General features: G+C 36.7%; 1 protein-coding gene across 1 annotated transcript in view; it reads left to right on the top strand.

Moving 5' to 3' along the window:
• Positions 1–25,963, top strand: part of GABRA2 (gamma-aminobutyric acid type A receptor alpha2 subunit) — a 64,466-nt gene that overhangs the window by 7,311 nt on the left and 31,192 nt on the right. The window contains exon 3 of the mRNA XM_008641407.2: positions 18,316–18,383. Within this exon, the coding sequence (XP_008639629.1) occupies positions 18,316–18,383 (68 nt within the window). The remainder of the gene's footprint in view (positions 1–18,315; positions 18,384–25,963) is intronic.

Raw genomic sequence — 25,963 nt, 5'->3', positions numbered from 1 at the left:
CCCTGCTCAGATCAGGAGAGCTATATGCATGTGTGTGTGTGTGTGTGTGTTTATGAAATAGTTGGATGTTTTCAGTTGCCAGGAAACACGGCCATGATCATATGCTGATGATCTGGAATATGTTAAATTTAGGGCGCTGTATTTATACATCTCTATGATTCAGAGTTTTTAATGAGCTTGAGAAGAGTTTGTAGCTGTAGCAGTCCCTAGCTGGGGGACCCTAGCTTGGCTAGTGCCCTAGCCAAACCTAGCAGTGTTTGTCAGCCCCAAACATGCTTAATGCAAATTCAGAGTATCATAAAAGAAGGTTCTTTGACTATTTTTTTCTGCAGAATACTACTGGAAAGCTTTCACTTCTGCTTTTAAAGGAAAAAAGTGCAGTTCCCCTGCTCAGTTCTGGTTGCTTCCCTAGCCTTTCTTTGCTCCAGTTTCATCTTTTGGAAATGGTAATATCTCTCTGCCAGTGCTGGTGCAGAGCTATTCAGAGCAGCACTTGCATCTTCTAAAAGCCCACTATCTTTGTAAATTCTGGGACACAAAGGAGTAAACTACTGTATGCTCCTTTTTTGGGCATACCTGGAAGGGCCACATGGAATCTGGCCATAATAGTGCTTTCAGAGGAGTCAGCAAGAAACTCAGGTTAATTATGTTAGAGCTGTGGATAATGTATATTGGCAAAAAGCATTCCTTGTAAAAAATGGAAAAGCAATAGAGAGGAGGATATGAAAATCTCATTAATAACTTATCCAGGGCATGCAGATGGTGCTTAAATCCAAGAACAGAACTAACTCAGTAGCTATAAGCATTCCAGGGAACGATTCATTAGGAAAGTGGAAGGATAAAAAACCCACAGAAACCTCTTTGATACTAAAGAAAAAACCAGAAAAATTGTGTAGTACAGGATAAGGACTGAGGAGCTGGCAGAGGTTGTTTGGTTATTTATTTATTTATCTATTTATTTATTGAAAGTCTGTGAATAAATCAACAGTGAAGGTGTAAAATTAAAATTAATGCTACAACTGTGCAGAGTACTACAACTGGGGAAAGTGTTGCACAATGTAAAGTGAAAAAAATCACAGAAACACAGAATAGGCTGAGTTGGAAGGGACCCACAAGGGTCCCAAGGAGCCCAGCTCCTGGCCCTGCACAGCACCATCCCCAAGAGTCAAATGCTTTGCATCAGAAGAGTTAACAAAAATGTAGGTACTTTACAGTAGCGTTATATATGCCTATCGAGGAGCTAGTCTGGGAGGCTCTCCCAGTTCACGGAACATGTATATTCAGTACTTTTTTTTCCTCTCCTGGCAAAGCATCAGCGTTTGCTTCTAATGCTAGAATTACTGCTGACGACACGAAGGGTGAATTAGAGCTTTGCTTACTTTTTTCTCATCTACAAGGAAGATGTGAGAGTAGATGCTGCAGATTTCTGTGTAGCTCGTTGGTGCTCATTATAAAGCAGACTGACGGGGTGGTTAAATTTTTCAGCCAGATTTGATGGACAAAGATATCAAAACCATCACCTTTTCTCTGTGATGCAATTATTCTGGGTTATTTAGGAAATGCTTGAGAAGCAGTGGTCTTGCTGATATCCAAGGTATTCTACTGTTGACTGCTTTGCATTAAGGCCTTTTATCATGTTACATAAATCTTGCAATGATTTTTTTTTCTATCTGAAATATACAACTACTTCTCATTCAGGCTGACTAGTTTAAATAGCTAAGTACCAAAGGAATGCAATATCGTAGTTCCAAAGTTTTCATTACCCTTGTGTAATGATACAATTTACATAATGCTACCTGAATTGGAAATAATTATTATTTAAATAATCTGACTCTGAAACATTTTCAGAAATATTTAAGTGCATTAGAAATTCATCCAGGATAACTCTGGGGATTTTAATGGATTTCATGGATTTTTAGCAGTGGATTTTAACCAAGAAAAAAGTGAATTTAAAATGTAGTAATCAATGTATATGTTGCTTACAATGAAAAATACTGTTAATCTATAGGAACAAAGAGATTTTGTAATACAGAAAAAATAGTATTATGGGTTATGCTAAAAGGTATACTTATAAAGAATGTCAGGGAAATCCTTTAATATTTGCTGCTACGATGCATCCATGGAGTACTCAGTTTTGTATATTCTTTTTATAGGAGACACACAGAAAATTACATTTCAAATATCGATGCATCCATGGAGTACTCAGTTTTGTATATTACATTTCAAATATTTTTTTAATAAGATATCCCCAAAAAAAAGTGCTAATTAAGAATGTAAGAAGGAAGCTATAGAGGTCTCATTCAGTTACATAATCACCTAAAGATGTAATGAACATTTTGGTGAAGAACTATTAAACCAGTTATAATAAAGCATTGATGGTCTTTGATATTTTGTGTTTAGCTGTATAGGATGCAGACAATATTTGGAATACACTGCCCTTCACAAAGGTGAAAAAATGTACCTTAAGAATATGTTATTGTACTGTGATATGCTTAGGCATCACTATTTTAGTGATGTCGATTTCTGTGTATGTGACAACAACCAATATTTAAGCAAATAGTCATGCATAACTCTCAAGACAATTCATTGGCAAGTTTTGACATTTTATTTTAAATGAAAACTAAAAACCTGGGATTAAATGGACATGGAGAACTCCTTCAGCTTCTTCGTGTAGAAAAGGCTGGGGTTTTTTAACCTTTGTTCTTGAACCCTGTAATGGCAAATATACAATTAAGTACATTTTCTGTATTTTAGCACCCATAAAGAAAAAGCTGCCACAAGACATTAATTCTGCACAGCGCAACAGGCTTCTACTACATTCAAGGGCTGATTGTGGAAAAAACAGTGTAACAATACTGTCTTTCTTTATGAGACATAATCTAATAGGACCAAAAAAATGAAGAACAATTATTTTCTTCTCCTCCTTAGCTTTACTAGGCAAACTCATAACTATTAGGCCAATGATGGCAGTTTTCAACAGGTGCAGAGATAATGGCTGCTCAGAGTTGTGGTGGAGTTTCCACCTTTGTGGAAACCCTCACAGTTTGACAGAATATGACCTAGGAAACGTGATCTGTCTTCAGAGATTGCTCTGCTTTGGACCTTCCAGAGGTTCTTTTTAAACTCAGTTATTCTAAGATTTTTTTTACTGACGGCCAGCTGGACATTGAACTAATGGCTGCAGCTTTCCATCTTACTTGGAAAAGGTGAAAAAAATTAAATTTAGTGTGTTAGATCTTGAAGACATAGCTGAAGGAAAACATCTCTGTAAATGAAAGGTTTAAACTGCTTCTGAATTGCAGGATGCACAGTCTTCTATGACTCTTGGGCTTATTATTCGTAAACACTCCACTGATAAATATAAGATTTTGGGTAGACAGGAAGGATCTTCAAAAATGAAGAGGAAATATCCTTGTTTATGGTCTTTGCCACATTTTTCCTATTATCACCTTAAGCTGAAGTCCTGAAAAGGGTTAAATATGTGAAAAGACAGTGTTTTAAATGACAGACCCTGTATTTAATTGATTCCTTCTCAGTTTGCTTTGGCAGTGTACAGGGAACTGAAATGCTGCACAGCACAGTGTATCCTAGAGATCAACTCCTCCTCAGAAAGCACCCAGGAACCTCTAATCACTACCTTCTGAAGTACCCTGAGACACCTTCCAGAGTTCCCCCTGTGTTTTTCTTCTGTTCTTATATATCCTTTTTCTTTTCTAAACACCTATTTTGTCCATTCTTATGGAAAACTCCAGCTGTCTTTTTTGACCAAAATTTGATGAATTTATTTAATTCCAGCTAAGTATGGTCTTACCCAAATCCAGGTGAGACATGCCATGTAGATGGCAGCTATCTACTTTTTTTTTGCAGCATGAAACCCAGCCTTGCCTTACCCTTCTCCCAGGTACAGCCACTAACATCCAGCTGTGTGAAAGATTTCTTATCTAATGGAACTGGATGGAGGAGGTTGAAATGATGCAAAGGCAGACTCCTGGGTAGGTAGAAAGCAAAGGTTATCCTTTACCCACAGATTGCGTGGCCTTCCTTTTGTGCCAGAAGAGTTTTCTGGTGTTGTTGACTGGTCTGAGATAGATCTGTTGCTTCTGGCAGTACTCCTGACTACATATTCCTGTTTCTGTTTTCTATCAGTGCTACCATTTCATGACTGTCTTTAAGAATAACCTTTTCAATGCACAATCTAGTGCATCCAATTTTTAGAATTAATAGTGTGGAGAGAGAGAGGGGTATTTCATCAGAAAGGATCATGCAGAAGGACATTGTAATTGTCTGTATATTAAAACAGCACATGGGGGTTTTTTTAACAGTATTTTGGTCTGTATTAATTGTCAGTATTAGTGGCTACAATTAATATCTAACAGTAGCTTCTAAAGACTCCAAATAACAAGTAAGAAAAAAAAGCTGTTTTTCAACAACCTAGCATTAGGGTTATACAAGCCAAGGTGAAAAACCACTATGAGCAAGAAACATGGGAAAGGGAAGGAGGGCAGAACAAAAGAGATGAAGAGTGAAGGAAGGAGATAAAATTGTCATACTAAACATTGAGCACTTTTAAACAACTGGCAGGTTTAAATAGCTGTGTGCTGTTTTTTTCAAACATCCTTTGGAAACTTGAAAGTAGAATAGATAAGCAGTTTTATCATTATGGTATATGCATGCATTTAAATTTCTGATATTAGTGTTGTTCAACAATGAGTCATCTATCTCAAGAAACAGCTATAGAGGATGTGTTGCTGTACTATTCACCAAACTGCTAAATTAAAGCATCAGCAGAAGATTTTGAATTAATACTGTCAAAAGTCTAATAAATTTTAAGAATCAAAGCCCTTTAATATGCCAAGATTAATCTTTAAACACATTTTGGTATCTGTTTTTTTCCATGTTAATGCTCTAATGAAATTAATCACAAGCTAAAGGAAATTTTGTTTACCATTGCCATTCTATTAGTAGTTTGCTTTACAGTGCAGAGTATTTCACCACAAGTTTGCAGAAATGTTGTGTAAATCAGAAAAGTATGATTCTGCTAGCCTTCCAGAAGTGGTGTTGCTATTTGGGAACCATTTATGGGATTACTATGTAGCACATGGCTCCTGATTTACATTTCTTAATTCCTTGCCATATGTTGAGGGCTATTTAATAATTAGAGCATTTAACGTTGTGAAAGCAATGTAAATCAATTTCCCTCTTACCTGCTATTATTGTGCACATCAGAGGATATGAAACACTTTAGTGAAGTTGTGCAGCTGCAGAGATTGGATCTAGTCTGAACAAATTGCATTAACTTTTAATGTGTATACATACATACTTGGTCCTCCCCATGCATTTTTTTGCTGTTGTTGAACCAGTAGAGATCACATGTCCTTATCTGCAATTTGTTTGGGAAAACCTGGGTGTCCCATGTTCCATCTGCTTAATCTGTGTTTTTTTGCAGACTGTAAATTAACTATTTTATGATCTTGTAGTGTTATGACTGATAGAGTTGATCGAAGTGCAAATTCAGTGCCACGCACCACTGACCTTCACATATGATTCAATAGAAATCAGTTAAAAACTGGTGTGTGCTGTAAAATGACATGATTGTTTTATAGACTACTTGCATTTATGGTCTTGGATGGGAAAGTACTTTCCTGGAGTTACCTATCTTCATTTAGCACCTTCTTCTGCTTTAATTAAAAAAATTGCATACTCTCCACCCCTTAAATACCTAGATGGCATGAAAGCAATGTATCTTCTGACTGAGTGATTGCCCTGAATGTTGTTAGTTCTTCTTTGTTGGTCTCAGTTGCTTGCTGCTGATTCTCTCACTCAAGAGAGGTAATGGTCTTCCAACACATTCCTTCCTTTTTCTTTCTTGTATCCATTCTCAGTTGTTCTAAGACAATAGGTTCCTCAGACCACTTCTATCAGGAAATTGGGAGTTATTAGAACTTGTTCTTGTTGCCATTCTTTCAAGTATGTAAGCCTCTCAGCACAACATCAGACAGCAGAAAAAGAGTGGAGCAGGTAAGAAAGTCTGTGTTTAAATTCAAGAGTTTAGAGGTGGGTTGAAGGAACTAATACACCAGCATAATGTTCTAGGTATTTCCTTCTGAGTGACAATCTAAAGGCTACTGTAGATGCCTTTTTATTCTCATTATTTGAAATAGTAATTTAAAGGCTCACTGAATGAGAAGCAGTTGAAGAGAGAGTTGTATTGTGGTGTATATAAGTGAGAAAACCAAATGTTTTAGGTGTAGATGCAGTGCTGTGTTTGTATAACCCCTCTGCCATCCTGAAGGCATTCCATAGCATTTCATGGACTTGTTCGTGTCAATAGTTTCAACTGAGCTTCTAACAGTGAACTTCTTTTTAACAGATCTTTAAATGTGAATTTGGTACTGCATTGTCTCATGCAGTTTCTGAAGAAAAGGGAAGAGACTTCCACCTGGGAAAATAAATAAATAAATAAATAAATAAATAAATAAAGATGAGAAGGGAGAAATATAAATGCCTGTTTTTTGAGATAAGGAAATGGTCACATTTTTAATAATCCCTTTCCATCTCCTGGGTGCTAAAACCTGTCTGAGAATTCCTTATGTTTTACTAGACATTTTGTCTTTAATGACCATTAAAAAAAAAAAAAAAGAAGAGATAATCTGGTTTGCTACTGCATAATATGCTGTTTATAAAATAACCAATTGTTTTAAAATAATATCTGTAGAGATGTTGTCCGCATTTTCACAAAGCCGTAGTTTCTGCTTAGGAGAATATTTACTTTAAGAAACTGGATTCTAATTAAACTCATACCAGGCATTGTTTCAAATTGAAAGAAGAGACCCTGTTTTTAAATTTATTCCTGTAAAAAGTCCAACCTGTTAATATTAAAAGCAGATTCCAGTCCCAAATATAAAGTCTTTCCACATATAGAAGAAGCCTGGTAGATTCTGAAAGTCCCATGGACAGCCAGAGGCAAATTCTCTTGTCACAGGCAAAAATAAAAGACAGATTTGAGGCTGCTTAATCCGAGCTCTGGGAGTATGCTGGGACTATGTTTTAGAGGAGATGCTGGGAAACACTGTTATCTGCAAAGTCGCTTGGAGACATTCAAGTGACTCAGCTGTGGGATTTTTTTAGTGCTACAGTACACTTCTTGTAGACACTGCACAGCCTTAGAGGAAGACCTTTTCTGGTATTAACTGGATAAGAGAAGAGTAACTGACAACTCTGTAACGTGTTAAAATGGGACTCAAAAATGTCTCCATTGCTGTCCATTTCAGTATTTTTTGCTTATTTGGAGGATGCTTGTTTAATTGAAATGATTCTCTGTTGGATCAAGCCATGAACTCGTTTGTCAGGTCTCCTGTTTAGCAAGAAGCTTATTACCCAAGACCATCCCAAGAGTTATCCTGCCAAGCAAAAAATGCTAAGAATAAAAAATAAAAGCCTGGCAACCGGTCTGATCTGTGCTGTGTCTTGAAACGTAATTTCTATTATTTCTATATAATTCTCTTCTATTCTTCCCTCTCTATTCCTTCTTTCCCTGCATTTTAGCAACTGTAGGGCTCAGGAACGTGTAAGGAAAGTGTGTGTCTACATGTTCTTAAGCACACTACGTATTTAGGGTGTTAACATGCACACAGCCTCTGTGATTTTAGTAATTCTATGCTAGCTTTTTTGAGAATATAGAGTAGTCTGAATAAATATTAATTTCCTGTACTTCATAGTTATTTTACCTGGCTTAAAATAGGAACTGCTGCCTGTTTGATAGAAGGACTAAAATGCTGTCTAATTTTTGGGTTTTTTTTGATAGTGTGTCACAGTCTTCTGAAATGCTATTATAGAATTTCATACAGCATTACCTATTAAAAATATATTTGAGGACCCTGCTGCAAAAAAAAATGCATTAAAAGTACCCACTAATATGCAACTCTATTAAATAAAGGCACTACCTCTTTCTGCCGTTGGTTCCTGTCATGCTTGAATGCAAAGTACAAGGCTAGCAAAAGATAAAAGAACTGCAGCTCCATTTTTAATGACTATACAATCCAGGACTGTAGTATCCAGGCACTAAGAACAGACAGTAAAATTAATCTCATGTCTGTTGATCTCTAGACGACCTCCATCAGCCTTTGGGACTTTGGAATATGTGAGTTTCATGCTTTGTTCTGATAGCAGCAAGCCTTGGGAAGATGCCAGCTTCTGGTGACATGAGTGCTTGCCACAGAACAAGCAAGACAGTCCTTCCCAGAGCTTCGTCACAGTTTCTGTCAGCTCTAGGATGACAACTTTTTTGCCATGGCTGACCACAGAGACAGACACACTCCAAAGGCTTCTGCTGAAGCTGATAATCATTAGGGGAAGACTTTTTCACTGACTTCGGTGGGCTCTGGCATGCTCTTCATTAAATAATTAACGAGGCTAATAAGCACTGTGACAGTGTCTGTTTTCGATTAGACAAAGTAGTGTGTAGCCAAAGAATGAAATGTTCTGTGTGTATCTATGTATTATCACAGTTTCTTGGCCATCCCACTGGATTCTGTGGCCATTTCACAGGTGTGTGATGAAGAAGGACTTTGACTTCGAATGTTCTTCCAGGAAATGATGAGAATTTGTGTTTTTCTAATGTTTAGAATGTGGGAAGGTCCTGAAGGACAGCCTCCTTTCATAACCTGTACTTTCACTGGCAAGTTGACATGTTACATATTTAATATATATGAACCAAAGTGCCTTCTGAAATCTAACTTGGATAAAACTAGGATGAGTGATCTTGGTTAGAAAAGCAGCTGGGCCTGTGTAAGAGATGTGCAAGCAAATAAGCTAGCAACAAAAATCAAGTGAGTCAATAGCTACTATACAACAAAAGCATTGCTTAGGAAGCCCAGATTTGGCTGTGTTATGACTGCAAAGAGAAACTGGAAGCTGCTCTTTTTAAAAATGATACTGCTGTTAAGGGTAGATGTGGTTTGAAATACAGGAGGGACTGTCAGAGTGAGTGTATCAAATGGGATGATTTATAAGTGACTTGGAATGAAGCACAGAGATTAAACCTGAAATTAGCCTAGAAGTGTAATGCAGCAGAGTTTGCCAAGGTGTTCCATGACTTTAAGTACTGAGGTCATAAAATTCAAACATTTAAAAAAGGGAAAAGAGATAAAAACTTCTAAGTTTCTACAATCTGAAATAAATTGGGGAGTTTTTCTGCCTTACCTACATGTTATGGTTTTTTTTCCTAATAGCACAAACCTCTAAGCAGAGTAGACAGAAATATGGTCTCATGCGAATAATAACTTTGCCCTCCCTACTTGTGTGATGAGACCGATTCAGGTCAGTTCAAATAATTACTGCTTTACTTTATCAAAGTCTGCTCCCTTCCAGACTTCCAGACTTGTTTGAGTGCTCTTTTTGTCTTCTTCTGTCTCATTCTTTAGAGAGTGTTGGGGCAGTCTGTTCATTTTAGCTCTGTCATGCTCATCCAGTTGATCTGAACAATGCAGTAGTCATATTTGTTACTTGGCCTGGTATTTATAAACACTCTCTCTGCATCCTGATGGAAGCTGTAGTGTCTAAAGGACAAGGTTTAGTGCTGATGTTTTATTTTTTGTTTGAGTAACGTGTAGTTTTGGTTTGCTGCCAAATATGTTGTGTGTTAGCTTTTACCTTTAACCTTTTAAGTAACCCATTTCAGGAAGATCAAGTTTCTTCCAGCCAAACTCAACTATGTTTTCAATTTCACATTTCCATTGAATATTTTGTGCAACTTTAACTAAAAATTACTCACATTGGTAGTTTATTTTAGAGCTGAATACTTTAAAATTATTTTTCTTTTTTTTTTTTTTTAATGGTATGTGAGGATGTAATGAAAAGGGAAGAAATGGAGATTTGGCAGATTTCATGGCAGTCTTATGGGAACAAGTTTCATATTGCCCATGAGTTTAGACTGTCCTTCCCAATGATCTGATTTATTTCTTTGCAACATTTTCTCTCCTTTTAATTGTACCATAGTCTACACTACTGTTCATAATTACCCAGTCATCGCAAGTATTTATACAACCAAAGCATCCATATTGTATTAATATCTTTACAATGAACCTGTAAATTGGAGGACTGCTCTGTTTAAATGATAAGGAAAAAAATCCAAAAAGCTGTCTAGATAGTTAATTGCTTTCTTAATCGCTTGGCAGTCAATACCTCTGAGATTGTCAAAATATTGCCGGAGGTGACAAAAGCCTATGAAGTCCAACAGTAATGAGTGAGAGTGTCTAAATACGGTCTTTTCCCAGTGCAAAGAACCAATTAAGCTATGCACTTTTGGGTTGCTTTGAAATCTCTCTCATGTTGAAGTACTGGCATTATTCAGGCTAGACACTGGTTGATTGATTGGCCCAATGTGATATGAGCTGCACCAGTCAGTACAATAACCTTCTCATCAGAGATAAAGTACATTCTACCTTAAATGTCTTAGTTATTCCCTATCTGATTTGGAAAGTAATCTGAATTCATGTTTCTCACTTTCCAAACCTTTTATGTAGAGACAGGGCTTTTGTTCATTCTGAGAAAGTGGCTTCTTCCACTGGAGATGTTTTACTTATTTATTTGTATAAAATAGCTGCATATGTGTCAGAATATGGACTGAGATCTCTTTTTCCCACTGGCCTCTAGAGGCATTCATGGTCTTTGGCCAGTTGGCCCCCCAGACTGAGGGCTTAGGTTTGTCAGTTCCCACGTCTTCTGGACCCCACATACAGTGGAATTCATTGCTTCAAACGGGTGGGCATCCTGTGTGGAACATGGGTAAAGCTGAGCGTGTTGGCACAGCTCAGAAATGGTGTGGGCATAGCCTTAACTGTCTACAAATGTGGTTCGTAAAGTGGATAAACTGAGTAGGAATCTGTCAAGCTAAGTAATTAAAAATGCTGAAGAGAGGCATGCAGCTGAAGCCTTTTTCTTACCAACACACGTGAAACAACCAAGTTTGTGTTTGAAAACATTACCAGTCTCCTCTTCATCTATTCAAAGGGATGTTCCCCCTCTAGAGCCCATGCCATTCCTCCTTTCCTGCAAAGGGCTATAGGGAAAGCTGATAGTCGGGTTTAATGGAAACTTTTAAAATAGAGAGCAGCTCTTGTCAAGTGCATGCTCTAATTTAGAGGAGAGACATGAACTCAGTTATTGTGTGTCAGGTTCTGTCTTGACCACAAAGGTGAATTTTCTGAGGTACAGCATGCTTCCTCAGTCTTTGGAAGGAGTTCTGTTTTGTGTAAATAATTAGATGTTGAGCAGAGGCTTCAGTTTATGTCTTCTCTATCCCACGAGTGCTGCTAGGCTGTGGAATCAGTCTCTTGCTTGTTTTCTTGCTTTCTCTCTCAAAATCTTTCTGGCTCAGTAAATTTGTAATTATTTATAGTTTGAGGAACTCGTTGGGACTTGGTTGAGAGCCAGTTCTTTAGGCTGCTTGGCAGCACTGGGTTATTTTTGCCTTAAGGTAGAAATATAAGCAGCCAGGGAATTTTAGGTACTGACAATGTTAGACAGCAATTTAGGAATAAAGGGGATTCAGACAAATGTAAGTGCAAAATTTAGTCATTATGATCTGGACCACAGAGACATTCAGATTAACTTTTATTGATTTAAATGGAAACTTGGAGCTTAAATAACTTTGTGGAGCTTGTCCAATATACTTTAAGAGATAATTGGGCGCCAAAATCAGTCTTTTAGCTCTATCCTTGAGTGACTTTCTCAAATTTGTGGAGAAAGCATATAATAAAAACTGTGCCTCAGATGTCACTTGTATCCAAGGTTCTTCATTCAAAGGACCCTATGGATATGTGTTTAACTTTGTGACCTGAAGTAATAAGGTTTGCAAATTAAAGGTCTCTTGGGAGAGAGAGAAGAAAAAGTAGTAAATACAATGTTTGTATGTGTGATCTGCACGCTTCTTTTTGACTGAGAGTTAAACCCCAAATTTTTAATATGTGAAAATTATCTTAGTAATGTGTAAGTGTTCTCTAAGCACAGAGGGAATTTTTAATTTTTTCATTTGGTATCTGGTAATGGTGTTAAGGCAGTTTGCACCAGTGTCTTTTACATACAGGACAAAGAGTAAATACTATGATAATAAAACATTATTTGTGTTACAGATGTGCCTACATATCATTCTGTGCACATTTTGTGGGTAACCTACACCTAAAAAAAGCTGTTAGTTTAGCTAAAAACATATCTGAGAATGTTTTCCCAAGTAATTTTTCCTGCTATTTTGGACCAGTTTTATTAATTTCAGAATAATGGATGCTACTTTGCTGAAATACAAGTGTGGGCTTGGGCAATGTGGGCTGCCCAAGTATTCTGTTAGTGTAAATGACATAATGGTATTTATGGTATTGCTTTACAGGACTGCCGAATTTCCTAAGTTCTGAATAGGCCTTTGGAGGGCCCCGATAGACTTTACATAGAGTTGTCAGTTTAATAAGTGATATAATGTCTGTTAATAGATATGAGCTCTTCAGAGGGAAGTCAGTTGGGGTCTCTCTGTCTACTGGCTTTCAATTCCTGTCTCTTCCTCCAGACATTTTCTCCAGAATATATTCTTGTTCCAGTCAACACCATGAGAAATTAAGTACAGTGTCTGATTCTGGTCTTCTTTACACCAATGTGAATCAAGAATGAAACTGTTAATAGTAATACTTAGAGGTATTACTGCTCTTACTGGTAAGCTTATTCTACATATAGTTAAAGATGGAGATTGAAAGAGAATCATGGCTCATATTAAGATATTTTCTTGCTTATAGTTCATGGATAGAGTGAGGCCATTGGAAGTGAGAGAAATGAATTCTTCTCACAGCTGACTTCAGTTTAAAAATTGGAAGTGATTTTATGTAGGGCATATGTGGCTTTGAGACTGTTGTAATTTAATAGTGGATAATGAATGAAGATGCTGAAGTCGGATAAATAAAATTGTCGCAAAAACCACCAAAACCAAAAATAAAGAACTGTCAGAACACGATTTTGAAATATCTGTGTTCTCATGGATTTTGCTGCTTTTACAGCTCCATGTTGCATGACCTCCTCTGACCCCCATTCCCTGCCAGCCAGTCAGTGTCTTGAGCTGCCAACAGACACACTAAGGAGCTTGTCAGATAAGGGCAGCATGTTGAGTTGGAACAGTGTTTTGATGGATTAAGACCCTGGCTGTTTCACCTGTGCAATTTCTGACTTGTATTATGAATGACATTTTCAAGGCCTTTGGGCAACATTGCCAAGCATGCCCCTGGAGACCATATTACAATGTCAGAACAATGTCAATTCCAGTTAAATAATTTTTTTAGAAAAACAATTAAATTAACATCAAGCTTTTGACAGCATTTCCACAAAAACTCAGAAATCCTCAGTTAAGGCTCCCATAGCACTGCAACTTGACCTTTTTTTTTGTTGTTGTTGTCTCTATTAAAGAGCAGTATTTTATTTTCACTTTTCTTTATTTTTGGCATGCTGTAGCAGTCTTTCAGTTACAGCCTTGCAGTGTTCTCCCAGGCACTATTAATTCTATGTTTAAAATAGCGTTTGTCTGAATTTTTTTGTAGTATACATTAGAACTGCCTATATATATTTTAAAAGCTCTGTCCCACCAATAACACTTTTAATGGTTTTGGATTACCTCAAAGAGATTGTCTTCTATTTTAGCTGCCCAAAACCTGTATTTACAGCTTTATTGACTGAAAATTCAAATTAAAAAGAATAAAAAGTCCAACCCAACCTACTAGCCTGTTTTCTTGTGAAAACAGCCTTGACACATTAATCAATAATATAGCCAGCTTCATGCAAACAAACATCTGGAACCTTTCTGATGGTTCTTTCTGAAGATTTTGCAATGATCACACTCCTTTCTTCTCTTTCTTTTAAACATACATAGAATGAGCCATTAATGTTTTGTCCCTACTCTCTGTGAAGAAAGGACTGTAGATTATTTTGGCGCGAGAGGGAATGAGTAATATCCAGGTCATTCTCAAATATGAGAAATACTCAGAAATTTATTTCAAGAAAGATAGTGATGTCTCAGCCTTCTCCAGAAAAGGGAGAGCTCTCAGGTATGCAGAATCCTGCACGTCTAGCTACCTCACATCACAGACACTGGAACTCTGTGTTCCCTGTCAGGGGTGCAGGCAGCTGAGAAGGGACATACGAAAGAATGCGAAAAAAATTTAAAAACTACTGTCAGAAAGCAGACCAAAAAAACTCATTGAAAATTTATATGCCTCTGTGGAATCTTCCGATTTTGACAAATTGGTAAATGCTCATGAGGAACCTTTTCATCTGACTTTTCTGATCATCTCCATTACTCAGCTTGAGCTGGTTTAGACTTCAGCTGCTGCAAATTCTCTGCCAAGCAGCCTACTTCAGCTGAGCCAGCTCTTCTACTGAGGAGCAAGACAGCAGGATTTTGGACCATCAGAAAGGGTATCCCGACAGCAGGAGAGTTGGCATAAAGGAATTGACAATACCACTGATATCAACTCTAGCTGAGCTCTGAACCACTCTTCTAATTTTGACAAGACAATGATGTTGACATTTTCCAGTGTGATTATTTAGTGCTGGACAGCTGTAACCAGCCTTGGCAAACACTTGTACTTCACCTTACTTACAATGAATTTAATCCTTCTGCCTCAGTTTCCCAAGTATGGAAAATTGAGGATAATAAAATTATTATCTTCATAGAGGAGTTGTTATAATTAACATTTTTAAAGTCCTATATGTAATTAAAGTGCACAGCAAACCTTCCAGCTAAGGACAGATAAGGATGTATAAATCTTCTGCAATTTGGTATATGTGTTGCTTTTTCTTACTTTATGTTTTATTTTTTCCAGTAATGATACCATGTCAGTTCAAGTAAGAAAAGGGAATCAGAAGAAACCAGTGCTTGAGAACCATGTGCAATATGATCTTAATAATTACTTCCATGGAAAGTGCTTTTATTCCTGCCTTTATTATTAACTTTATTGACTATATTTTGCCAGTTTACCTTTGGCTTGATCTAAGTCAGATAGAGCTTCTCTTGTAACATTTCTGACCAAAGCAAGTTAGAAATGGTGCTGTAATAGCATTTGCAGAATTTTAGAGGACTTCATGTGATGGTGGCAGCTATATGTTTTATTCTTTGCCTGAGATTTGTTCCCCTAAAAGAAGCATCATAAATAGAAATTACATCCTTACCCTTTCCTGTTCCCATTTCTTTGTATAACCTTCAAAAGCAGTGATTCAGAATAACTAAAGAGCCCACAAATATAAATGAGGATCCTTTAAAATCTAGACTGTTTTTCAATATGGGCTTCCGTTGATTTAAGCACTTTTGAAAATCAGGCCTTTTAGTTACGTGCTTGCATGTCACTTGAGGAAACAGATTTTATAATCCAAGTGTAAAAAGCTTGTCCTTAACTTTTCTCGAAAAAATAAGCTAGATTTCACAAACAAATGTTGCATTGAACATCTTTTAGCTGAGTATATTCCTTGGCTTTTCCAGAAGAACTGATTATCCAGAACACTTTGAATCTCTAGTGGGCTAAGTATGATGACTTGTGCTGTTCTTGACAGAATATGAGTTATAAAAAGCCTGTAACTGTGACGCCTGCTGGATGAATTTTGATTAGAGAGTCCATTTGAAACTGTGCTTTGTGCTTTTGAATTGTTTATTTGACAAGCATATACTCCTTCAAAGCAATAGCTACAATATTTGTTCTAAGAAAAGGAGGATGTATTTTTTCTTTTTGTAGACATTGATTCTGAACCCCCAAGTTCAATTTTTTAATTCAGAGGAACCTTTGTTGTAACAATATGTAAAGTAACAAGGAAGAAACAAATGCAACACTCAGGCTGCTAACACCAGTGGATGGTAACATGAGTAATTCAAGATTTATTACATTTCAGCTTCTTTTGTCCTTAAGGACTTGTTTTCTTGAAGGTAGACTAGGAATAGAAAGTTCTTAACTATGCAGAATTTGGAAAATAGGAGGCAGAAATAAAAATCTGCCATTTCTTCTGTAGTGTACTTTTCTCTTTCCTAACACACACCAACAGAGGGAATCTACAGACTGTTTTAATAGCATAAGTTGTGGTCAATATGTTTGTTCTCCTCTCTGTCTTTGCTCATTTCTGATGGAAGGATGGATCCAGAATAGTGTAGAAATCATATAATAGAATATGTGATTTTTTTTTAATTAAAACTTTGAATGCAAGGCAAGCTTGAAGATTCCATGCCCTGTAGTTTGTTATATACAAATATTAAAATTATTCCTCTGTGTCAAAAAATAAATCAGATGCAAATAACTGATAGCAATAGAGCGAGGTTACAAGAGGACTATGCTTCCAAGCATTTGGGAGGTGGGGCGTGTGCAGGTAAAGATTTGCCAAGTTACCTTGTTACCTATAGTAGGGTCCCTTCAAATTATACAAGTATATTTGAAATTAGTCTTGATACTCTGCTGTTGGGATACTTGATTGCCAGTCATATTTTAGTAACACCAGTGTTTTTCATGGAATTATAATTAAGATTCTGTACAGTCATCGCAGTACAGGCCAAATTTCCCAGTTAGTCCCTGCAGCACCATTTTACCTCCTGAACAGTAGCTCTCTTGTCACTCTTCCATTTCATTCCAGTCTGTGCCAGGTAACCATTTGGAGATAATAATTTTTTTTTTTTTCTGGAGAGTCTCCCACGGGCAGCATGAATACTTCAGCCAGACCCATACTTTATCCTTGTTGAATACCAAGAGCAGTGCAGACTCAGCAACTTTTCTGTCCACTGATTTAAAATTTGTTTGTAGGATGTTTGGAGTAGAAATCAACTCAGCTTGCATAAGGATGCTTCATAAGGGATTCCAGAAGTCTCTATCACACAAATAAACATATCTCAGGACATGCAGAGGAATTGTAGGAGTCAGTCTTTATTTATTTGCTTGAAAAGCAGACATGATCCTGGGAAAAAAGATTCTTTTTGCTAGGAAGGGATTATGAAGTCCTGTATTCTAGAGTTTGGATGAAGAAGGAAGTTTCCTTATAGATGAGAATGGATGAATATTCCTCGCCCATGCTCTGGAGGGTGTCTGAAAGCACTGTATCTTTGCAGCTACATCCCTTTGAAAATGCACTGCTCCCCATGCAGCTGCTCATGGATCAGTCCTGGCCTTTTCCTGGTGGCTGATAGAGACTCTGCTGTCGTGAGTGAGCACCATTGGGTTCTCCTGGTAAAGAGCAGGGATTATACTGTTGGCCTCAATATAATTAGAAGTAAAATTTGCTTACATCACATATTTGTTAAAAGGTAGCTTTTAGGAAAGTAGAAGCTATTAATTACCTGCATTTAATGGTGATTAAATATGGAAATAGAATCACAATATAACATACTATCATAATGTAACAGCAGGATCACTCATGTAACAGGCAGTTGTATTACTTTCGGGAATGGGAAGGTTTGTGATGAGTCAAATTGCACCTAGTTATATTCAAATTTTTCTTTTCCAATCAGCAGCTGGCTTTAAGGCAGAGAATTCCTTGTGTTGACTGTCTAGAATGCAGACTTTAATTGGCAACTGCTGTAAGAAATTTCCTGTGTGTACTACCCCTCTTAGTGAATATCGTTCTATTTTGAGCCTAATTGAAAACTGAAGATAGGAAACTAAGCAATTATTTTTCCCTGCAGTACAATGTCTAATATTCTGATTTCATGGCTGTCTGGCTACAGTGATTAGGAAGGACATTTTCTCAAAGTGTTCACAGTACCACAGCAATGTATCAGGAGCATTGTGTATCAAGGAAAGGAACTATTATGTTAAAATACGTGCCACTTAAAAACACACCCAATTAAAAAGCAGGATGCTGTTCTGTTACATTTGGTGCAGTCAATAATTGCTTTTTCTTGTCTTTTTTTTTTTTGAAAAGCTGTTGAAGATGTAGAAAGCAGCCTTCAACTAGAAAAGCTTTAATAGGAGAGATCTGTGACAGCAGAGAGAACACCTCTGCAACAAAGGCGTTTTGTGTTTAGAACTGTACTTCCATGTTAAGTCCAAGATGCTGTGGTTATTCTTGTTGGTAGAGAAATGGGATATACGTGTGTAGTTGCTGATGATTGTATAGTTCTTTAACTGAAACAAACTACTCTGTGGGACAAACTGTGTGTTAACCTCCCAGTATTTACAACAGGATACTGGCTAGGGGTAGTAAACAAGGAGAGAAATCTGTTCAAAATGTCCCATAATCTTGCATAGAGAGTTAGAAAAAATACTATCAATTTAAAATGTTTGCTTGTTTTTTTTTTTTTTTTTCTTTTTATATCAGATAGTATTACTGAAGTCTTCACTAACATCTATGTGACCAGTTTTGGACCTGTGTCAGATACTGATATGGTGAGTTCCTGAATCTTTTGCATATGTGGGTAAATGGTGTAAGATATATATGAACTTCCTTTAAACTTGTATTCTTCTTTTACTTATTGTGGATGAATTTAAAAGTTTCACTGAAATCAGAAAGTGCCTAACCCCATGTAGTTCTAAATTTGGAAACTGGTTTATAGACTTTATGATAAGTGTGCTTGTATTAGCTGTTTAGTTTAGACCTGTAAATCTTCAGACTGTCCCACTGACTGTATTTTGGTTTATATTCTGGAGCAATCTTGAGATGGATGAACTGGATTCCTCTTGGATGAAAACCTGGAATGAAAGGAGCACTCTTAATGTTGGCAATAGACTGAAGGACCTGATGGGAGTCAAATCTAAATTAAACTTCTTGAAAGACATAGCTTGGAAGCTGGGTCATCAACATGGTTGTGGTGTTTTGCAGATCTGTCCTTTGTAATTTCATTTCAATTCATAATTGTTTAGTAAGCATCTAAGGAAGTCAGTGACATTAAAAAAGAAAGTAAGTTTCAGATTATTGCTCTGGATTATAAAGAATTGTTTGTAGGCTCACTGCAAGTAATACAGAGATGAGGGAGAATGTTTCACACTGGGTAGGAAGACCTGATGGATATAGCTTCTCTAAAAGGGAAGGGAAGGACAATCTCAAACTTACTTTAACTACCTCTTATGCCCCTGTCCACTTGACAGGTTTAGGGCAAGGTTGTTTAATTTACTCTGGGCAATGTGTAGGAGAGAAAAAAATTCTCTGCAGATTCAACAACAAACATTTACTTGCAAAATTTAGAACATTAGGGTAGAATAAGGTACTTGACACATTTTAAAACAATATCCAGGCAAAGTAAGTACTTCATAAATTTTAATTTAGCAAACTTAAACTTAGCCAGCCTTAACAAATCCAGACACAAGGCACTTATTAAGGCATTGACAGGAATTTTTTAGTCTGGCTTACAATGTATTTTGAGAAGTTAGGAGAAAAAAGGGAGAAAGAGAAAAAAAGATAAGAGTAGAATGATATCAACATCTGTGGATTTAGCGGCAAGACTTGATTGTTGCAATTTTAATGTCCATTGGTCCAAGTAGTGGTCGCAATCTTGACCCATCAGGGATGGCGGAAGCCCACGAAACACAAAGTTCAGTGGGTTAACATGTGCTTAGCTTTAGGTGGAATGCCCAGGCACCTTTCCCGGGGTGGGAGAGTTTTAAACTGTCTTTTGCCACACGGTGGATCTGTTGCAGCACTGTAGATCATGCGCAGTCCTCTGGTGGAAGGCCCCAGAAATGAATCTGGGGCATTTCAGGGGTCTTTGGTTTATGACACCTTCTAAGACATGACAGCTGCCTCTCAGTCAGCGTAGTTGAGCCAGTTGTGCCCCATCAGAAGGGATGAACATCAGGCCTGTGTGTGAATGTCCCAGGTGGGGGGAGTTTTACAACTGAGCCACTTGTGTAAGGAAGGACATCAGCATGATAAAAAGTATTAATCCACCTCACAGGATCTGCTTCTTTTTGGCCTCTTCCCTTATATGTCTCAAACCCCAGCTTCTTGCTAAACAAAAGTTGCATTGTTGTGGTCATCTCCTGGGGCTTGAACCCTCTGTACCTGGGCTCATCCTCAGCAAAGCCCTGGCTGCTTTTTCAAATGGCTGATTGTTTGAACCATTAACCATTAACATCTCAGTCTCCCACACTACCCTTGCCAATCCTGCACGAAATTATTTTTTAAGTGTTTTGAACATTCATTATTATATATGAGACATATAAAACAGTACCTAGATGTATCCATAGGTATTAAAAATGAATATTTTTTAAATCAGGCAACATTTCTTTTTCTATGAAAAAAGTCAGGTTATGCATCATACAAAACAGGGAACATTGTGATGTTATGAACAAATTTATGAAACTAAATTTTTCATGGTACATTGTATATTTTAAAAGTTATTTGCTTACTGACTAGCAGGTAATCATAGCTTTGGAGAATATATTCTGGTGGGTTTTTGTGTTTGTTTTTTTGTGTGGGATAGTTTCAATTTTCAAGTTATGTTTTGATATTTATGAATACATTAGTGATGCTTCACATGAAAGGCCATTTCATAGGAGAAATACACTTTTTTGTTGTTTTTATTACATGTTGCTGATTCTCTTGAGGTGTTTTTTCCTAATGATTTTAGGTTTTTGAAATTTTTATTTTATTAATAATTTTGTAAAAAAGGTATCCACAGCTATTTACAAAGATGATATGAACATCTTGACCTTGTTGGTCTAGTATCTCATGACTTTACAGGGGTAAAGTCTTGCATTTATTGTAGTCCTGTGTAACAGGGACATGATACTAATCCACTTTTAAAAATGAGTACTGAGACACGAGGAGACTTACCCAAGGCTGTGCAAGTCATCTGTGCTTAAATGGAAATGTAATGAAAAGCTGCCTGAGCCTATTCCCTTGCTCCCAACACACTTTTGATATCAGTGGATAAATGTGTGGAGAACTCTGGGTGTCTATTTGCATAGACATATAGACAGTGCAGTAAGGGGTCAGGTCCTTTGATGCTACAGCTCTAAGAGATCTATGCAGAGGTGTTAATCAAAGAGTGCAGTGCATCAGAACGGCAGCTGTTGCTGTAATGGGTAGGTTTATTTGCAGATAAGTAGATAGATAAGTAAGAGCAGTTTAATTCTTATTACTACAAGCTTCAGGGTTAATTTAGCTTGTTCTGTTGATAATTATAAAATAATTTTGAAACGTATGAGCAGTCAATTAGAAAATTTCAACATGTGAGTTTTGAAATAATAGCTTCCAAACCATCACGTATTCTGTCGAACATGAAGGTGACATTAGAGTATTAACCATGAGGACATTTTCATTTAGGACCTGCATGACTGAATTGATAATGTAAACTATTGTACAGACCATTCATTGATATTTTCTTCTGTAAATGTTGGAAACCCTGGGATATTATAATTTTTTAAATTTCCTCTTTAAAAGGCTTCATTGGAAGAATAGTTTGACCCTTGCCCATGTCCTCCAGAATTTTCAGAGCATCCCAAACAGATTTTTCAGGAAGGTTGGGTCCCAGCCCCTGAGGTCCTCTGCTGTCACAATGTGAATGATGAGGCCCTCAGTCACATGAGGTTTTTAGGCTGAACATTGCTGTTGCCCAAAACTCTGATGATTATTGCTGCCCCTAGGATTCCTTCAGCTGGGGTTTCTTATAGTAAGAAAAAGCATTGTGTGTGTGACTGCACTGCTTTGCATGATCTATTTTCCAGTTTGTTTTTTCCTCCTTGGTTAGTATCTTGTGAAGAATAATGGTGCTTAGAAGAAAAGGGGTGCTTTTGAAAATAGGAAGGGGACTCACATACATGGGAGATGATTAATATATGTTTAGAGTATGGAAGAAGGAAGTGGCACACAGGCAGTGATGGGTTGGATTGGAACTAAGGACACTGTTCTCACGCAGCGATGATTCACGAAGCTGATAAAATGTAAGTCTAACCTTTGTTGTTGAATTGCTATGACTTTGTGAGGTTTCTGTTTTCCTCACAAGCATATTACCGTTAATAATAATATAGTATTGTGTACAATCTGTGACTTGGTATGGTTGCTAGAATGTAGGTTTTTATTCACATTCACTGTATTTTTCCAGTATCACAATTTTGCCAAAAAATAATTAAGTCCAGGAGAGTTTGGTCTTTGACTGATTTTAAGTTAGCTGAAGTTGCCATTGATAAATTCAGGAGGTAGAAGATGAGGCTGAGATTTTTCTCCAAATGTGTTAAGAGTCAAAAACATTTGGTCCTTGTTGTGGATTAACATTTTGACAAAGTTAAAAAGATGCTACTCTTTGTTCTGACCAAAATAGTCAGCTACCAAATCTGTTCACTCTTGGCCAGGAGAATGTTGCAAACTGTGCTTCAAATGAACAAAAATATTTGGGTATCTGTATCATTTGTGTCAAAGAAATGCTGTTTTATGTCAACCACTCTATTTAATGTCAAATATACAATGCCAATATATAAGAATTTTCAACTTCCTTTTGCAAACTTGTGAGAATCAAGGAAGGCAAAGCAAAACATGGGATCAAACAGATTTTACTTTCACTCTTCTGTCTTTTTGAGCTGTTATTTCTCAGAAATGTTTAAGTTCAGTATTGTGGTGCTATGCCTTATAGGCTTCTAACCCAATCAGTGATACAAATTTATTTTGACATTAGCCTGAGAGAAGAAAAGCTGCATTGTTTAGAAAAACAAACAAATGAAAAATTGGACAGAACAACTGAAAAGCAAAGCACCTCTGAATTTTCTAAAGAGTTATAGGATTAAATTATTATTGCAGATGCTAATTAAAGCATTTATCGTGAAATTAAAATATTTAATATTTGAAAATTCAGAGGTAAAGGATAAACTTGGTTGAATTGTAATTTGTAGGGTAAAAAGGATTGAACATTAAACCTAATTATTTTTTCTGTTTTTAAAAATTAATTACTTGAAGTCTGGTAAACTCTACCATCATTAAAACTCTATATGCTGCTAGCTTGAATTTCGGCACTGAAAGCATTGTACTTTGACCTCTTTTTCTCAGACTTGGTGGTTTACAGGCTCTTCTGACACTTTGGCTCTGAAATTTCCCCCATAGCCATAGACATAGTAAGTGCTGATGTCCATAACTGAAAAAAATATATCTACAATAAATGAGACCTATTTACTCCTCAGGCAATAGTTATTTTATGTAAGACAGATTATGTAGGTACTGAGACCCTTTATATAAGGTCTGCTGTGGAAAAAGCTTTGCCAAGATTTAGCAAATTTTGCCTCAGAACAGTCTTTCTGATTATCACGGGAACATCTTCCCAGCTTTCCTACAACACACGGTTAGTAGGTGGCAGGACTTGAATCAGTTTAGCTTGAATATTAAAAACTAAGAAGCTTTCTGAGACTTTTGTACTCCAACTTTCAGTCTTAGATTTTCATTGTTATTGGGGAGTTTTGTTTACTGTGGTTACACCTTTGTTCCCAGGTTGTTTGTAAACAAGTTTTTCCTAGTTTCTTGATGATAGACCTGCAGTTTTTCACTTTGAAGTAAAGGAACAGGAACATTTCTCTGTAGAGATTGTCATACACAGCTAGTTCATCACTACACACACTTCCATCTCGTCAAGTTTTCAACTGAAATGTCAATAAATGTTTCTGATTTTTCAAATATAGCCAGAATAGAAATTTTCAATGAAGACTGAAAGTCAAATACAGAAATGATCAGAAGGGTTACAGCATTCCTCACTACAACTGAGGATGGTTCTTTAGAGATAGTGACTGAACTTGGAACCCTATTTCTTTTTTTCTGTCTGTTTTTCAGATTTCCTCATTCCAGTTTGCATTTCAGATTTTGCTTTGGTTATTTTTCCTATGCAACTTATTTTTAGCTCTTTCAAAGTCTAATTATTAGCTAGGATTCCTTAACTTAAGAGAAGTTTTACAGGAGTGGTAGGATATATAATTCTGGACAGAATAAGGGAATGCATCAAGATTTTTTTTTTTCAAAAAGATTAAAAAAAGTACTGCAATTACTTTTATGTAGTTATTATTTGAACTCAGTAAGAGAAGACTAAAGAGTAAAAGAAATGGTAAATACACTTGGATTTTTTGGGTATTGGGGAGCATTGGGGAGCATCTAGGTTGTGTTTTTATAATTGATATGTTTCTGAAAAGTCAATGAACTTGTTGCTTTATTCCCTTTTAGTACTGGCTCAGGTAATTACCTTTGCAAGTTAAATCCATACGCTGAAATTTTGATGAGAATATCTCACATGATCTCTTGCAGAGTTTCTGTCCTTTTATTCTGTTGGGAAGTCTTTTTCCTCAGGATGTGCAACATCCTGCCAAGTGGATCAGTATTGGAGATTGATTTGTCAGAGGCTGTGTCCAAGCCTGTCACTGCCGTTAGCTCTCTCTGTACCTTTGTTTGGCTTCCTGTTCCTGTCACCAGGCATCCACTGTGTTTCAGGGTTGCTCTTTCTCCAGGTCTGAATAAAAAAAGGATAATGAGAAGTGTTTTTATTTTTAGTGACAGTAGTGGGAAAAATGTCCCATAGTCTCTCTTCTAAGTAATCCCTATTCATATCTCTTACATGCCCCTCTTATCTCTCCTTGGTGCTTCTTTTAGACTCAGAGTTCACTGTACATCAGCTATTTGGAAAGAAAGAGACAGAAATTTATTCAGAGAAGGTCCTTTTCTTACATTAATATGAATAGAAAGACATTCTCTTCCCTAGACACTATCATTCAAACTGGTTAAACACATTTTTTTACAAATTTTTAAAAAATACTTCATGTTACGATTAAATGCTTAGACAAAAATGACTGAAGTTGACAGATTAGGCAGAAATAAAAGGCTTGAAATGAGTTACTCAAATAGAGAAAAATCATGCTGCAATTCCCTAGAAATATTCCACATTTTCTTGATAGTATTAAAGGTCATATGTATCTGGCAGACATTACTTTATGTATTTAAAAATGAATACGTGTTCCTTTGAAATGCATTGATGGGGTAGTGTTTCAGTTTTTAACAGGGCTGTTAAGGGTTTTGGTAAAAAATAACCAACAAGGCAGTTTCAAACCACAGTCCTCCTTCATCAGAATATTTTCAAGGATTCTATTCACTAGTATGTAAGATCTACACTCCGAAAGACCTGAAGGGAACTTCTTGCTGTCTGCTGTTTCCTTCTATGTTCTGTGCTGCGCACACATCAGAAGGTAAGTTTTGGAGAGAGGAAATGGACTCAGTTTACTTATCTCTGTAATGGGGTTTGATGTTGATACACAAGTGCTTGTGCAGAGCCTGAGTAGTCAATGCTTGTGATTGGGGCTTTGAGGAGGATCGGAGGAGAACTCTTTCAGTCCTCATATTGTTAGACAATTGCTTGCTTTTAGAGAAGAGATAAGTAGCAAGTGAGATAGATTGTTTGTCCAATCTGGTGGGTGGGCCTAGGTGAAGCCAAGCCGTACCATGATGAACTAGTTTATGCAGACTGCTGTAGTGTGTTATTCCTTCAGTGTGCCATCTGCACCCTGCATAGATCTGCCCACAGAGACAACCACTAAGGCAACCAACTAATGATGTGATCCTCCTACTGTAAAGCTAATTTCAGCATTCACTGAAAATGTCTAGTGTGCAGGTTTAATAAATTGAATTGCAGAAGTTGCATCACAGACTTACACTCATCACACTGACGAATATCATCAGGTTATAATAAGTGTGCATATACCGGGCAGATCATTTTGCTTTGAGTAATTACATTTTTTGAGTCTTCTGTCTAAACTCCTTCTTGGTTTTCTTGAAAGTGATTTTGATGCTCAGATGCATACCAATCATGCTAGTATTCTACAGCACCAGTTACATACTAATATTGTTAACATTTTTAAACAAATCTGAAAGTAAAATTACACATTTCCTTAAGGCAGATATGAAAACTAGAGTGTACATTTTAAGAATTAAAATTAAGAAATTATACCGATGTAAAAACAAATACTAATATGCAGTTCCTATATTATCTAAGTGAGATTTAGGTCCATGA

Source organism: Corvus brachyrhynchos, unplaced genomic scaffold (genome assembly GCF_000691975.1).
Source record: "Corvus brachyrhynchos isolate BGI_N302 unplaced genomic scaffold, ASM69197v1 scaffold17, whole genome shotgun sequence".
In the NCBI taxonomy this organism is placed as follows: domain Eukaryota; kingdom Metazoa; phylum Chordata; class Aves; order Passeriformes; family Corvidae; genus Corvus; species Corvus brachyrhynchos.
This window is presented reverse-complemented; position numbering and strand designations above follow the sequence as displayed.